The sequence below is a fragment of the Chroicocephalus ridibundus genome, chromosome 2 (genome assembly GCF_963924245.1).
Source record: "Chroicocephalus ridibundus chromosome 2, bChrRid1.1, whole genome shotgun sequence".
NCBI lineage: Eukaryota > Metazoa > Chordata > Aves > Charadriiformes > Laridae > Chroicocephalus > Chroicocephalus ridibundus.
In genome coordinates, this window is record NC_086285.1 from 117,085,925 (window position 1) to 117,098,017 (window position 12,093).

The window sequence follows — 12,093 nt, forward strand, 5'->3', positions numbered from 1 at the left end:
CTGAAAAGGGCTTATTATTAACTACTCATAGCCATGAAATTAGGCACACACTTATATGTTTGTCAGTGCAACAGAGGCTGACGAGGTGGCTGGGGGGGAAAGGTTTAGGATATCTGCTGTCTCAATTCCCTGCATGCTTCAGAGAAATAGGGGAAAGATTGCCAGCCATTCCTCAAGTGGCTAGCTTTACTTAACCTTTTTTTTATCATACTGTTTTATTATGTTATGCTTTTTTTATTTTATATGTCATCCTTCAATCAGGTTGCCAAACAATTGCTATTCTGCATGGATTTCAGATATATTACTGATGTGCTAACAGATGGAGGAGCTTGTGGTAAGCCATCTTTCCTTCAAAGCTGGACTTTGCTACCCTCCATCTTCCTAATCCTTCAGTTGTCTCACCAGTTTTGGTGGGGAGTAGCTCACTCAGGAACACACCACCAGCCTGTGAGACCAAGACTGGTTGGAAGGACAACCTTAATGATGAAATCCGGACAGTGAGGAGAAGTTGTTGTTTAGTGTAATTTGATATTTACGCTTGTTCCCCTCCAGAAATACTCCAGAATGGCCTGCTTGGGAAAAAGGAAAGGGGTGAACTCAAACAGATCTGTACTCTGCATCTCTTAGAGAATGGGAAGGGGACTGTGTGAGATGAAGCCTGTTGTTTGCTAGCATCTTCTCACATTTTCCAGGAGGGCAAAGTCAGACTTTCGGTTTGTGCTACCTTGGTGACTTTTTGCCCTATAACTCCTTGTGTTGGGTTAGCAAGGAGATGGTGCTGTTCTCTGCTTGTTCCAAGGATTTATCTGGTTCGCAGTTCTCTTGCAATGAAATAGCTAGGGAGAAGAGGGAAGGGCTTATGCACCAAAATTGGGCTATTGGATTTGAAAAAAAGAAGTCAAAACACCTCCAACCCTTCAGTTTCCCCAAAGAACATTCTTTGATGCACTATTTAACAAAATAATCCTCTGTTGACTAAAACACAGAACAGCAAATGTTGAAGCATGGATATCTGACTTATACAAGATCCTGTGCCTGGCTGGGCTACTCAGATCAGCAGTTAAAACAAGTTTGAATGTTCCATCTTATAATAGTAAGATTTTAAATGGTATGTGAAGTGGGGAAATGCTGACAGATTATGATCAATTCTCACTGCTTGCTCCTAAACACTTGGAAGTTTTGCTGGACTGAGTAAAAATGTAGCATTGCAGATCCATTTTGGGAGGTAAAAAGCAGGCCCAATGCCATTTAAGTGATTTTCCTAGAAATCTGTCTATGATCAAGGATATACCTAAGGAATATGAGTATTAAGAACAAGGTATTAAGGCAGAAACAGAAGTCTCTCTATGTTGGTATATTGTGCACAACAGCAAATTTGCATGGGTGCAGCTGTGTTGGTTTAAGCAAGGAGCTTATGCACATAGGGATACTCAGGAGAGTGGTATGCATTAACCAAAAGTGTGGTCATTAAGCGTGTTAATGAAATCACATAAAATCTGTGCTTGGGTAGCTATGTTCAGAAGCGCAGCGCCCTTAACCTGCAGTAACTTCATAAATGAGAGATGGGCATGTCTCCTTCATAGACAACATGAGCCTCAAAAGTCTGATAATTGCTGGTTTCTTCTAGTTCTTCTGGTTGCCTTGGCTTTGAGGGATACTCTGAAACTGTCAGCGGCAGAGGGCCCTTAGCTTCCTTCGTAAAGCAGCGTCCTTATTGCCAGAGAGAGTTGCATGTGCTTGGCTTTCTGTGAAAGCTTTTGACAGTTTATTGGTGTCAGATTTAGTTAATACAGCTGGGATTTATCTTCTGGGAAATAAATGCCCTGGTATATCTAGTGTTGCCGAGTCATGGGATGTTCATACCTGGCTTAAAAAAACTTACCATACGTTACAGCTAGCTGGGTCGAGGAGTTTGGTTCAGCTGGATGTTATTCACATATCTGGTCTCATTTTCTGGTGGTTTTCTGCTACCTCCTAGGAAGAAATAAAAAGCTTATTCTTATTCTGAAAATGTGTAAATTAATATTATTCTAGATGCAGTGTGGTAGAGTTATTTGGAGGATTCTTTTAGTTATATGATTTAGTGTTAGGTAGTCCTGTAAGGAGCAGGGAGTTGAACTCGATGATCCTTATGGGTTCCTTCCAACCTGAGATATTCTGTGTATGATTGGTGTAACTTTGCTTGCAGTTACGCACCTAGGCCTTGAGAAAAGGCTGGACAACGTATAGTAAACACTTGTATTCAGGGTTATTCTTCTGTGTTTTGTGCTTTGAACAGATGGACTTAGACCGAGTCTAACTCTTCGAGGCGTATGATATGGGCAGCGATGTCTTCGCTTCTCTATCTCTATCAGACACTTCCCCTTCTAGTACCGCATAATGGTGCATTGCAGGAAAACAGTAACAGTATGGCAAAGCTGAGGGCTGATCACAAATGAAGATAAATGTGTTTCCATTGATTTATGAAAAAAAGATTGCTGTTTTATTTTCAGAGTAGGATGAAGCATACTCACAAGGGAAGAGAAGTAATAAGAAAGTTCTTTCTGTAAGACAGTGATGCTGAAATTGTAAATTCTAGTTTATGGATTCCAGTTTACTGCTGCATTAATCATTCAGAAGTGATCTATATCTTGTTCCAAATATGCATCTATGTTCAAAGTAAAGGTGGGTGCAGATCTGCAGGATGATATTTGCAGACGCAGATTTGTACGAAAAATGATCGGCGCAGACAAAATAACGGTGATTATCACTTTTTGCTACTATACTATGTTATTTTCTATTTAAAAACATTGGATAAAGTATCTCTCATTATATACAGTTCTTGACAAATATTTTTTTCTTCCTTCTTCAAATCCTGAATAATGATGGCAACAAATGTTGATATATATCAACAAAGAGCAGTATGGGGCATGACCAAAGAAGAATTTTATCCTGTATTTCCGTGCCAGAACTTCCATTCAAGTCTGCAGGAGAACCCCACTTCCACGATTGCCTTCTAGGAGATTTAAAGTGCCTTAAGGGAGGCACTTCGGAGGAAGTTAATATTTTTTCATCAATGTCTGGCCAAAAATAAATTGGAAAATAAGTTTTTCAAACTAAAATATTTGAATGAAAAGGAATACTTAAGTGGAAGTCACACATTTTGATTTGGAAATGTTACTCTGTTGACTGCTGTGGGCTGGATTCTTTGCTCCATGTGTTCCCTGACACACCACAGCTGCCAACCTATTCTGGTTGCTGCAGTGCAGCACAGAGCTTTCGTGGGATGCCATATATCACGAAATGCTGAACCAGGAACTCCGTGAATACAGAACCTGAAGAGCCTGCAGAGGAACTGTGGTGTAATTTTCAGATGTTTCACTTTTTGTAGGGAGAAAAATTCTCCCTTGTGTGGGAAAGAAGTGCTGTTTGAGAAATTCATCTTATTTAAACTACTGCATTTTCCTGTCAGAAGCTTTTCTGCTGAAAACTTCAGGCAGCCATGTCCATGTTTTAGGGGGCTTCACTCTAGTATATGCTGCCAAGATACTCATTCCCACAGAAGACTCTATTCTACTTCCTACAGCTCCTGATCTGCTTGGTTCAAACCTAGTCTGGATATTGCTACAGTCATTGCAACTCAGCGTAAGTGGGGCCAAAAGCACAATACAGACAGAATGGCAATTCCAGCTTTTCATTTCCTTTCTATTTCCTGAATTTCTACCACTTCATACCAATTTTGCAGTTCTTTTTATGAGAGTTTGACAGAAAAAAAGTCAGTAGAATCCTTCAGTGTATTTGATTCTTATTTTCCTTATCCCCAGATGCTGGATGCAAACCAACAATGGGAAATAAAGGAAGCAATAGAGTGGGTCACTAAACCAGCTGAGTTTAAACCCTTGTGGATTAAGGAGCCAGCTTTTCCAGATGAGGGTATGCACGTCCAGAGGGGACATGCAACCATTTCAAAGGTTGGAGAGTTAATTTTTTTATTTCAATAATAATACACTGACTCCAGTCAGTACTGTAGTGTGATGTTGATACTGTTCCTTCACATATTCAGAATTCAGGTTGAACTAGTTATTCAGGTGCCATTAAATGTATTTGCTACAGGACCTTGATACACATCCTGCACCTGTATTCCCTTAAGTTTAAAGAAATTGATTCTAAAACAAAATAAGTAAAAGGACTGTAATGCCTGCACGAGGAAGGCAGCCAACATTTAGTATGAAATGTGAATGGACTTTTTTTTAAAATGTGTGGTTTCCAGTGAAATTGGAAGGTCGGTTCAGAATTTGTGCTCCCAACACGCTATACTTAGCAGACTGTTAAAACCCCAGATGTACCATATGTGCATTTCTTTACTGCTCCACACACCCTGCTCTGTAATTCTTTACATTGCTTGTGGAGCAGAGAAAGCAGGAAAAAAAAATCAATAAAAAGTTTTATAACATGTGTTACATTTTCTATAAAATGAGTAGAAAACAGTATGCTGAATCAACTCTTCTTCCACCCTTTATGCTACCGAGTAACTCCACTGGGAATTAAAAACCAGAAGCAAGTCTTGAATGTTTGCTATTTCCTTGCAGGCCTTAGAACTGCTAGGAATTGGTGTGGCAACCAGAGAACATGTGAGTGTATGTATAAGTGCTTTGGGCTTTTTCCTAATTACTACTTGTTTAATGCAACTACTGCATAACCTTTGGAGCAGGTGCCAAAACTCCTCTGCATTTCTCACTAAAGTTAAATACTACAGCTGAAAATTACTTGGTGTCTATTTCAGCTAGTCCCTACCAAGGTTGCCTCCCTTCGCCTTGTCTCCCTGTTTCACTCTTCCCACACACGATTTCTGTGAACAATGTGGAAATATCTGATTTTTTTTTTTATTGTTATTGTGAGAGTAACGGCTAAAATTTCGTATTTTCACATCAGTGAGAAGTAGGAAAGAATGCACCCGTGATCCTGATTTTCCATATGAAAGGTAGAGAAGCAAGGTACAAAGACTAAGTCCGTGCTGCTCTGTGGAGCACACTGCAGCTCCTTGAGACAACTTGGATAACATCTGTGCAGAACAGTGTAGTGTGGACAATGTGGTCTGTTGGGAGCTGCAGGGCTGCTGAAGCTGATATCCCCAGTAGCCCAAGGATAAATACCACAGCTCCCATTTTGCTCTGTGGGTTTTGGTGCTTAAGCGAGTGTTTTGCTCAGCACAGCAGTGCAGGTGTAGACATGACCTTGCAGGGGCTATATGAAGGAGTAGTTTTTAGAGTTCAAGAAGCTCCTGGCTCCTCTTCTTGCATCAACTCTATTTGTGCTGCACTAACTCAACTGATTCTATGATTTTATAAAGACCAAAATCCCAGAAAATCATGCTGTTTTATCCAGCTGTAGTTCACCCTCTTGGTGGCACCAGGGGCAATGTCAGGGGTGCAGGGAGGGCTGAGAAGCCAGGATCTGATGGCATGGCTGGCAGGGCAGGTCTGGGGTGGCAGCCAGGGTCAACTGAGAAGGTTGCCAGACGAGGTCATGGTAAGGAGACAGCTCTGAGACCACCATCTGGCCCAGTGACAGGGAACAGGGTCAGACACAGCTCAGTGGCTGCAGCCTGTCCACAGTGATGAAGTTGGACCCAGGTCGAGCTGGGCTGTCAGCCCGTGGTTCAGGGTCCGGATCAGTGAGGGCCATGGCTTGGCACAGCTGCAGTGCGATGTGAGACAGTCACGACTAGGGGTAGCTCAGGCAGGGACTGGGGGCCATGACCTGCGCCGAGATGGGTGCCAAGGGCAGGTGCTGGGGGAAGAACCTGCGATGTGGCTGGACAGACCCAGCAAGGCCAATCCTGCCCTCCGTGCCCTGATGGCAGCCACCCCCCCAGAGGCATGCGTGCTCCCGAACAACAGAGATCTGGGCTCAGATGGGACTTGCTGAAGAGCGATTTAATTGCTGTGGGGTGTGAGGGGCGTTTCAGGGGACATAGAGCCAGTGCGGAGCCAGGGAAAAGGGAAAGGGGCATGGTGGGATGGACTGGAGCCAGGTCGGGGACTCAGGCAGACCCTGGGTAGCACCAGAGGCTCGGCAGGCCTATGGGGGGCAAAGGGCCCAGAAAGCCAATCGCGTCCTGGGCTGCATCCAAAGAAGTGTTGCTGGCCAGTTGAGGGATGTGATTCTGTCCCTCTACTCTGCTCTCGTGAGACCCCACCTGGAGTGCTGCATCCATCTTCAGAGTCTTCAGCATAAGAAGGAGATGGACCTGTTGGAGTGGGTCCAGAGGAGGGACACGAAGGCTCCAGGGGGCTGGAGCACCTGTGCTATGAGGACAGCTGAGACAGCTGGGGCTGTTCAGCCTGGAGAAGAGAAGGCTCTGGGGAGACATTAGAACAGCCTTCCAGTACCTAAAGGGGGCCTACAGGAAAGATGGGGAGGCACTCTTTTATCAGGGAATGTAGCAATAGGCGAGGGGTAACGGTTTTAAACTGAAAGAGGGGAGATTTAAATTAGATATCAGGAAGAAATATTTCACTCTGAGGGTGGTGAGACACTGGAACAGGTTGCCCAGAGAAGCTGTGGATGCTCCATCCCTGGAAGTGTTCAAGGCCAGGCTGGATGGGGCTTTGAGCAGCCTGGTCTAGTGGGAGGTGTCCCTGCCCATGGCAGGGGGGTTGGAACTAGATCTTTAAGGTCCCTTCCAACCCAAACCATTCTATGATTCTCAGATGGTCCCTGAAGAGCCCCAAGGCCCCCCTGTGAGGGGTTCACTCAGAAGCTTGGGCTCAGGCAGGGGCCAGTGCTGTGGGAGGGTCAGAGCCCAGAGCCAAGCCGGGTTTGTAGGGCAAAGCCCAGTGCAGCCATGGGCCTGGCTCCGCAGTGCTGGCTCAGGGCTCGGGACAGCCTGAGAGGCTGTGCCCCAGGGGCCACCTGCTCCCAAGGGTGCCCAATCCGCCATGGGGGCAGCAGGGCAGAGGCCTCCCAGCCCGGCCCAGCCCACATCCAGTCAGAAGCAGGGTCGGCGGGGGGAAGTGGGGTAGCCCCAGCCCCAGGACACCTCCCTGGGGACAAGGATGGGGACGGGCTGAGGCCAGGCCAGGCCAGCTGTGTGTGAGACGGGTTGAGGATCAGGCCTGGTGAGGGGAACCAAGGTCAGAGACAGCCCAGGGTGTGTCTGGACAGGGCCATGGCAGAGCAGGGCCACGGTCATGAGGCCAGGCCAGGGCGTTGGTCCATGGCCATACATGTCCACAGCTGTACCGCAGCTGGAGGCAGGTACACCTGCAATACAGCCCAGGCAGAAACTCAGGCCCATGGGCCCCAGGTGAGACAGGTCAGGGTGAGGCCTGTCAGTGCACCCAGTGCCCTGTTGGGGCTTAGGAGGAATTTGGCCGGTATATATACAGCTACTTTATAAGGTTGAAACCTTCCCTTTCCCTCAAGGAATCTCGTTGCTGCATTAGTAGTAAGCCACTGCCATCAGCTGTATTGAAATTCTTTTCACATGAAATATTTTTAATGAGTCCAAAGACCAGCACTAATTCCCGGATATATCATAAACAGCGAGGTGTCAATAGACAGGCTGGTACCTTTTAGAATACCAGTCTCCAAACTAAAGTAAATTGTTCTTTATTGCACCCATCTTTTTGCCAAATCTTGATACCAAATCTATAGAGCCAAATAATGTGAATTAAGAAATTCCTCGTTCTCTGCAGCAACTGGAGACAACAGTGACTGCATTAGCATAGTTTCTCTGCTGCCAGTTTCTCATGCCAAGCCCTGCTATCAACATATTTCCCTGTGCTTCTCACTCTCAGCTGTTGTCTACCAGTAGATAGGACACTTAACTTGGGGAGGGGAGTGTTTTATAACAAATATCTATTAGGATGGGTTTGAATTAGCCATTAGTATAGCCTTGCTTTACCAAGTAAAGCCTAGGCCTGAATACTGGCTTTACTTGGTGGTTTGTATAACCTTTTTCTTCTTTTCACCCTAATACTTGAGAACCACATAAACATTTAATGTATTTATCCACATAATTCCCCTGTGAATAAGGGGAGTACTATTATCTGTACTACAAACATGGGAAATTAATGTGAGGCCTGAACTGATTGAACAACTTAGCCAAGCTCCAGACAGGAAATCTATAGCACAGCTAGAAATTGAATCCTGACTCTTACCCAAGTGTATCATCTTGTCTACAAGGCCACCTCTCATCTGGCTGGACTGGTCTCCAGAAGAAGGAATGATTTCCTACAGCACAATCACTGCTATATTCTCTTTAGCTGTCTCAAAATGGGAATATCTGCTCATTCACATAGGCAAGCACATCCCATAGCTGTGCAGACCTGAGCATGCTGAAGTGGGGCTAAAACAGTTCAGTCTCCTGTGTATCCCAAGTCCCTGCCTGGGGACACGGTTGCGTGATTGGAGGCAGGTGAGTTGGCTCCTGAAGGAGCCTCAATCTTAAAAAGATTTTGAGGCAGTCTGTGAGGCAATTATCTGGCCGAGCTGCCCCATCAGTCCGTGTGAGCATTACATGATGGTTTCACTATGAACTCAGCCATCTTTGCATAGGTTAAGCCCCTGTCCTTGTCCTGGAATGGAAGAGACACGTTTACTCGGCATTTTCGCTTTGCTTTCACTTACGTGGTTCAACATCCAGTTAAGGGGCAGTTAATTTCCAAACTCATTCCAGTACAACTATGCCCTTTGGCATACAGTGATTTTTTTTTTTCAGTGTACCTCAGTTCATTGTGCCGTGTTGTCCTGGTTTGAGGTGCTCTTAACATTACAAGTATAAGCTGATTATTTTTAATATTGGCAACATCTTTGAACTTCATCCAAATTATCATGTGACCTCTCATTTAAATGGAGTAATTAAAATAATTTGGGTTTATTGAGACACACAGGAGGGACACTGTACAAATGTTTTTTATATGAGTTGCCAGCAGCTTTTGTAATATGTTAATCTGTGAGACTTCAGGTCTTAACTTTTTTTTTCCCCTTACACTGCCACAACCGAGTGATATTTAAACAGTTTCTGCAAGCTAAGGCCTTGAGTTATCTCCAAATTGGCAGCAGCAGGCTGGGAAGTGTGAATGAAAACTTGTCTGTGCTGCTGATGGCCAAAAAGTTCCAGAGTAAGGCTCTGCAAAATGCAGCAGCAATGAGAAAATCTTTCTGCCCCCACCCTTCAAGCTAGTCTGATTAGTTTCTTCAGCTGTCATGCTTGGGATTTCTGAGCATAAGCTTGCGTGCGCTGCTGTAATTTTGTTTCATGTCATGCTGTAGGTCTGCACCAGAGGGCTTTCGATGTCTCGGTATTGGACACTGTCTGTCTCTAGTCTGGACTTGGGGATCTCTGTGAATTAGTCCAGCACTTGATAATATTTCATTATATCCCAGTATCTGAAAGTATAATTAACTTGAAAGCAAGTTAATTATGTAAAATACTGCAGCAGCATATTTTTTCTTAAAAAAGATGTTGCAACATGGTGGTCACAGGATGCATTTGTCTTGTTACCCTACAAGCCCACCTACCTGTGGGCTACAAAGGGAAGTTAGAAGTGTGGATTAAACTTCAAGCAGGTGAAAGTGAACAGTTTGCGGTTTTGATAAAGGTACTCAAAACCTGGGCTGTATTTCATATTCAGACACTTCACAGATGCCAGCCACTATGGTGGCAAATTCACCAAATTACACTAATTAACAGATTATTGATTTTGATGGCTCACCAGGTAGATGTTTGTCTCAAAATTCTGAAACTGTTCCTTCTTTTCTGACCCCTCATCTATCATGACCAGATAATTAATATTCTTTCTGGTATTGCAGTAAGGCCAATTTTGCAACGTATCACACAACACGTCAGAAATAATGTAAGTTACGAAAGCTTGTCTAAGAAGGCAGAACACAGAGGGAGCCGGTATTTGAGCAAAGTAGTAAGAAATTTCTTTACCATCTCCAAGATGATTGAATTGCCCTGGGAAAGTGGAGAAATGACAAAAGGATGCACCTGGGGGTGGAATGACAGAAGAGAGGAAACTCTTCAAGGCCAAATTATAAGGCAGAATGAGTGTAGCAGTCATCAGGGCAAATGGCAAGGACTCAGAAATGCTATGGATATGCAGAACTGGTAAGGAACTGACTCCTAATGCCACCTGTACAGGTCTTTAAGTCATCAGTTGGGGAGTGCGTGGGACAGGGAGCTGCTGGGACAGTTTATTCATCAGGAAGTAAGTCCAAGAACGCCCCCTTCTCTCAGCAGGCCTGTGGGTTCCCGTCATAGCTTCCCAAAAGGATCTAACAATGTCCCGTGTTTTTGTCTAAAATACTGCTCTGAATATAGCCTGCAGTCATACTAGTCATCTTTGCAGCAGTTAAGTCTTCATATTCTGCAAAGCAAAATTCCTTGACTACCTCCTGTTTAAGTCTATATACTCAAATTCTTTGAATATTCATATTTTTTGATTGAAATAATAGTCTTATACCTATTAATTTAAAATGTGTGTTTTCACTTTTAATCACATTGAAGTCTGTTGTCTGAAGTCTGCTTTTTAGAGATTTCTGAACTTTTGAGAATCATAAACCTTCTTGGACTTCAGGTTACAAGCTTAATTTCAGCAACTGCTACTGGTAGTAAATTGTACTGATAAAAGTGAACAGTGATGTTGTAGTTAACTCCTGTACTAAAAAGCAGTAGCTCTTCCAGACCTATACGTATTGGTCTGTTTAAGGATGCTATGTATGCCCATACCCCTGCGTGAGAATACACTATTTGTGATGTTTCATAAAGGTAATACTTAAAAGGGATTTTTAAATTTTCCTTCTGATTGGACTAACTCCTCTTGAATTTATGAAGTGATTCCCATTCTAAATTCTTCTCTTGGCTAGGTATTCCTGTCCTGGCTAACTTCGCCAAGACTGCCAATTCCCACTAGTCAGGCCCTGAGGCCAACATCTCGTTTCACATCCTCTCTGGCTACACTTGCTAAACTGCCCTGCAGATTCCACCTCATCTGACGTGTTGCATAAAGTGTTTTCCAGCAAAAGGAACTTAACTTGCTAAATGTAGGCAGAACTGTTAAATGAATTTGCAACTTAAACTGTTTTCTTGTATGAGGACTGTAAATACACTCAAGAACTTTCCATTTATAAAAGTATGGACATAGTAAGAAGTTGCTGACATCCTAAAGCTGGGAGGTATCATTAATGTAGATAACACCTGGAATATCTGACCTAGATTACTTTAAAATATAAGACTACTAGAGCTGAGATGAAATTTACTGGAAGGAGCATGTGATGTGGTACTCAGGTCTAGTCACAAGAATACTACTATCTGTGAGTTCAGTAATTTGAAAGAAGACTCAAGTGTGTTTAACTACAGGCTGGCTATGGAGTGTTCATTTAATGCAGCCTCAGAAAAAGATAGGTTTGATTCTTCCATATATCGTGTTTCTCGTATGATCTCAGCTGAACTAGCATGTACATTCTGATCATCTCTGTGCAAGAACAATGGACTAGAGTAGATACTGAGGAGAACCTTTCTAACAAGCACAAGCCTATTTACATTTGATGTACTTACAAAAGGTAACGACATCTTCTTTCTGCAATTTTGTTACGTTGGTCTAAATGTCAGGAAAAAAGAAGAACAATTTAAGCTTAAAAAGTCCTAGTTGTTGGAAATTAAAAAACAATTCATCCTATCACTACTACTATCTCTAACTTTTACTGCTCGAGGCTGCAAAATTAGTCCATATGTCTGTGGGATCTGGTCTTAAATGATGACAGACAGATCGTTACTAATACTACCTGGTAACCTCTATTTAACTACAGCTCTCTCTGATTTGTATCAATTTGTTATTCGTGTAGGGTTGGGGAATAAAATGCTGATACAGAGATTTATGCAGAGATTGCACTTCAGACAAGGCTCCTTTAATATCTTTTGTCTTCTTGACGGTTCATAAATAAAGACCATGGGAAAACTGAGTTTGTTTTTCCTTGCTAGATCTCACCCTTCAAGATCCTGAAGTAAAATAGAATCTACCTTTGCTTTCCAACATTTATTTACTACTAACTACAAGCAAACGTACTAAAATTAAATATGCATCATCCCTTCCAAAATATTTT

The 12,093-nt window shown here is 43.3% G+C and overlaps 1 protein-coding gene across 1 annotated transcript; it reads left to right on the top strand.

Annotated features, from left to right (window-relative positions):
• The first annotated feature begins 986 nt into the window (after positions 1–986).
• ENOSF1 (enolase superfamily member 1) lies at positions 987–10,242 on the top strand. The gene is given in 6 exon segments (XM_063323986.1): positions 987–1,069; positions 2,189–2,219; positions 2,648–2,739; positions 3,804–3,950; positions 4,569–4,608; positions 8,976–10,242. Coding segments are annotated over 6 exon segments (579 nt in total). The 5' UTR covers positions 987–994; the 3' UTR covers positions 9,170–10,242.
• Positions 10,243–12,093: the final 1,851 nt, after the last annotated feature.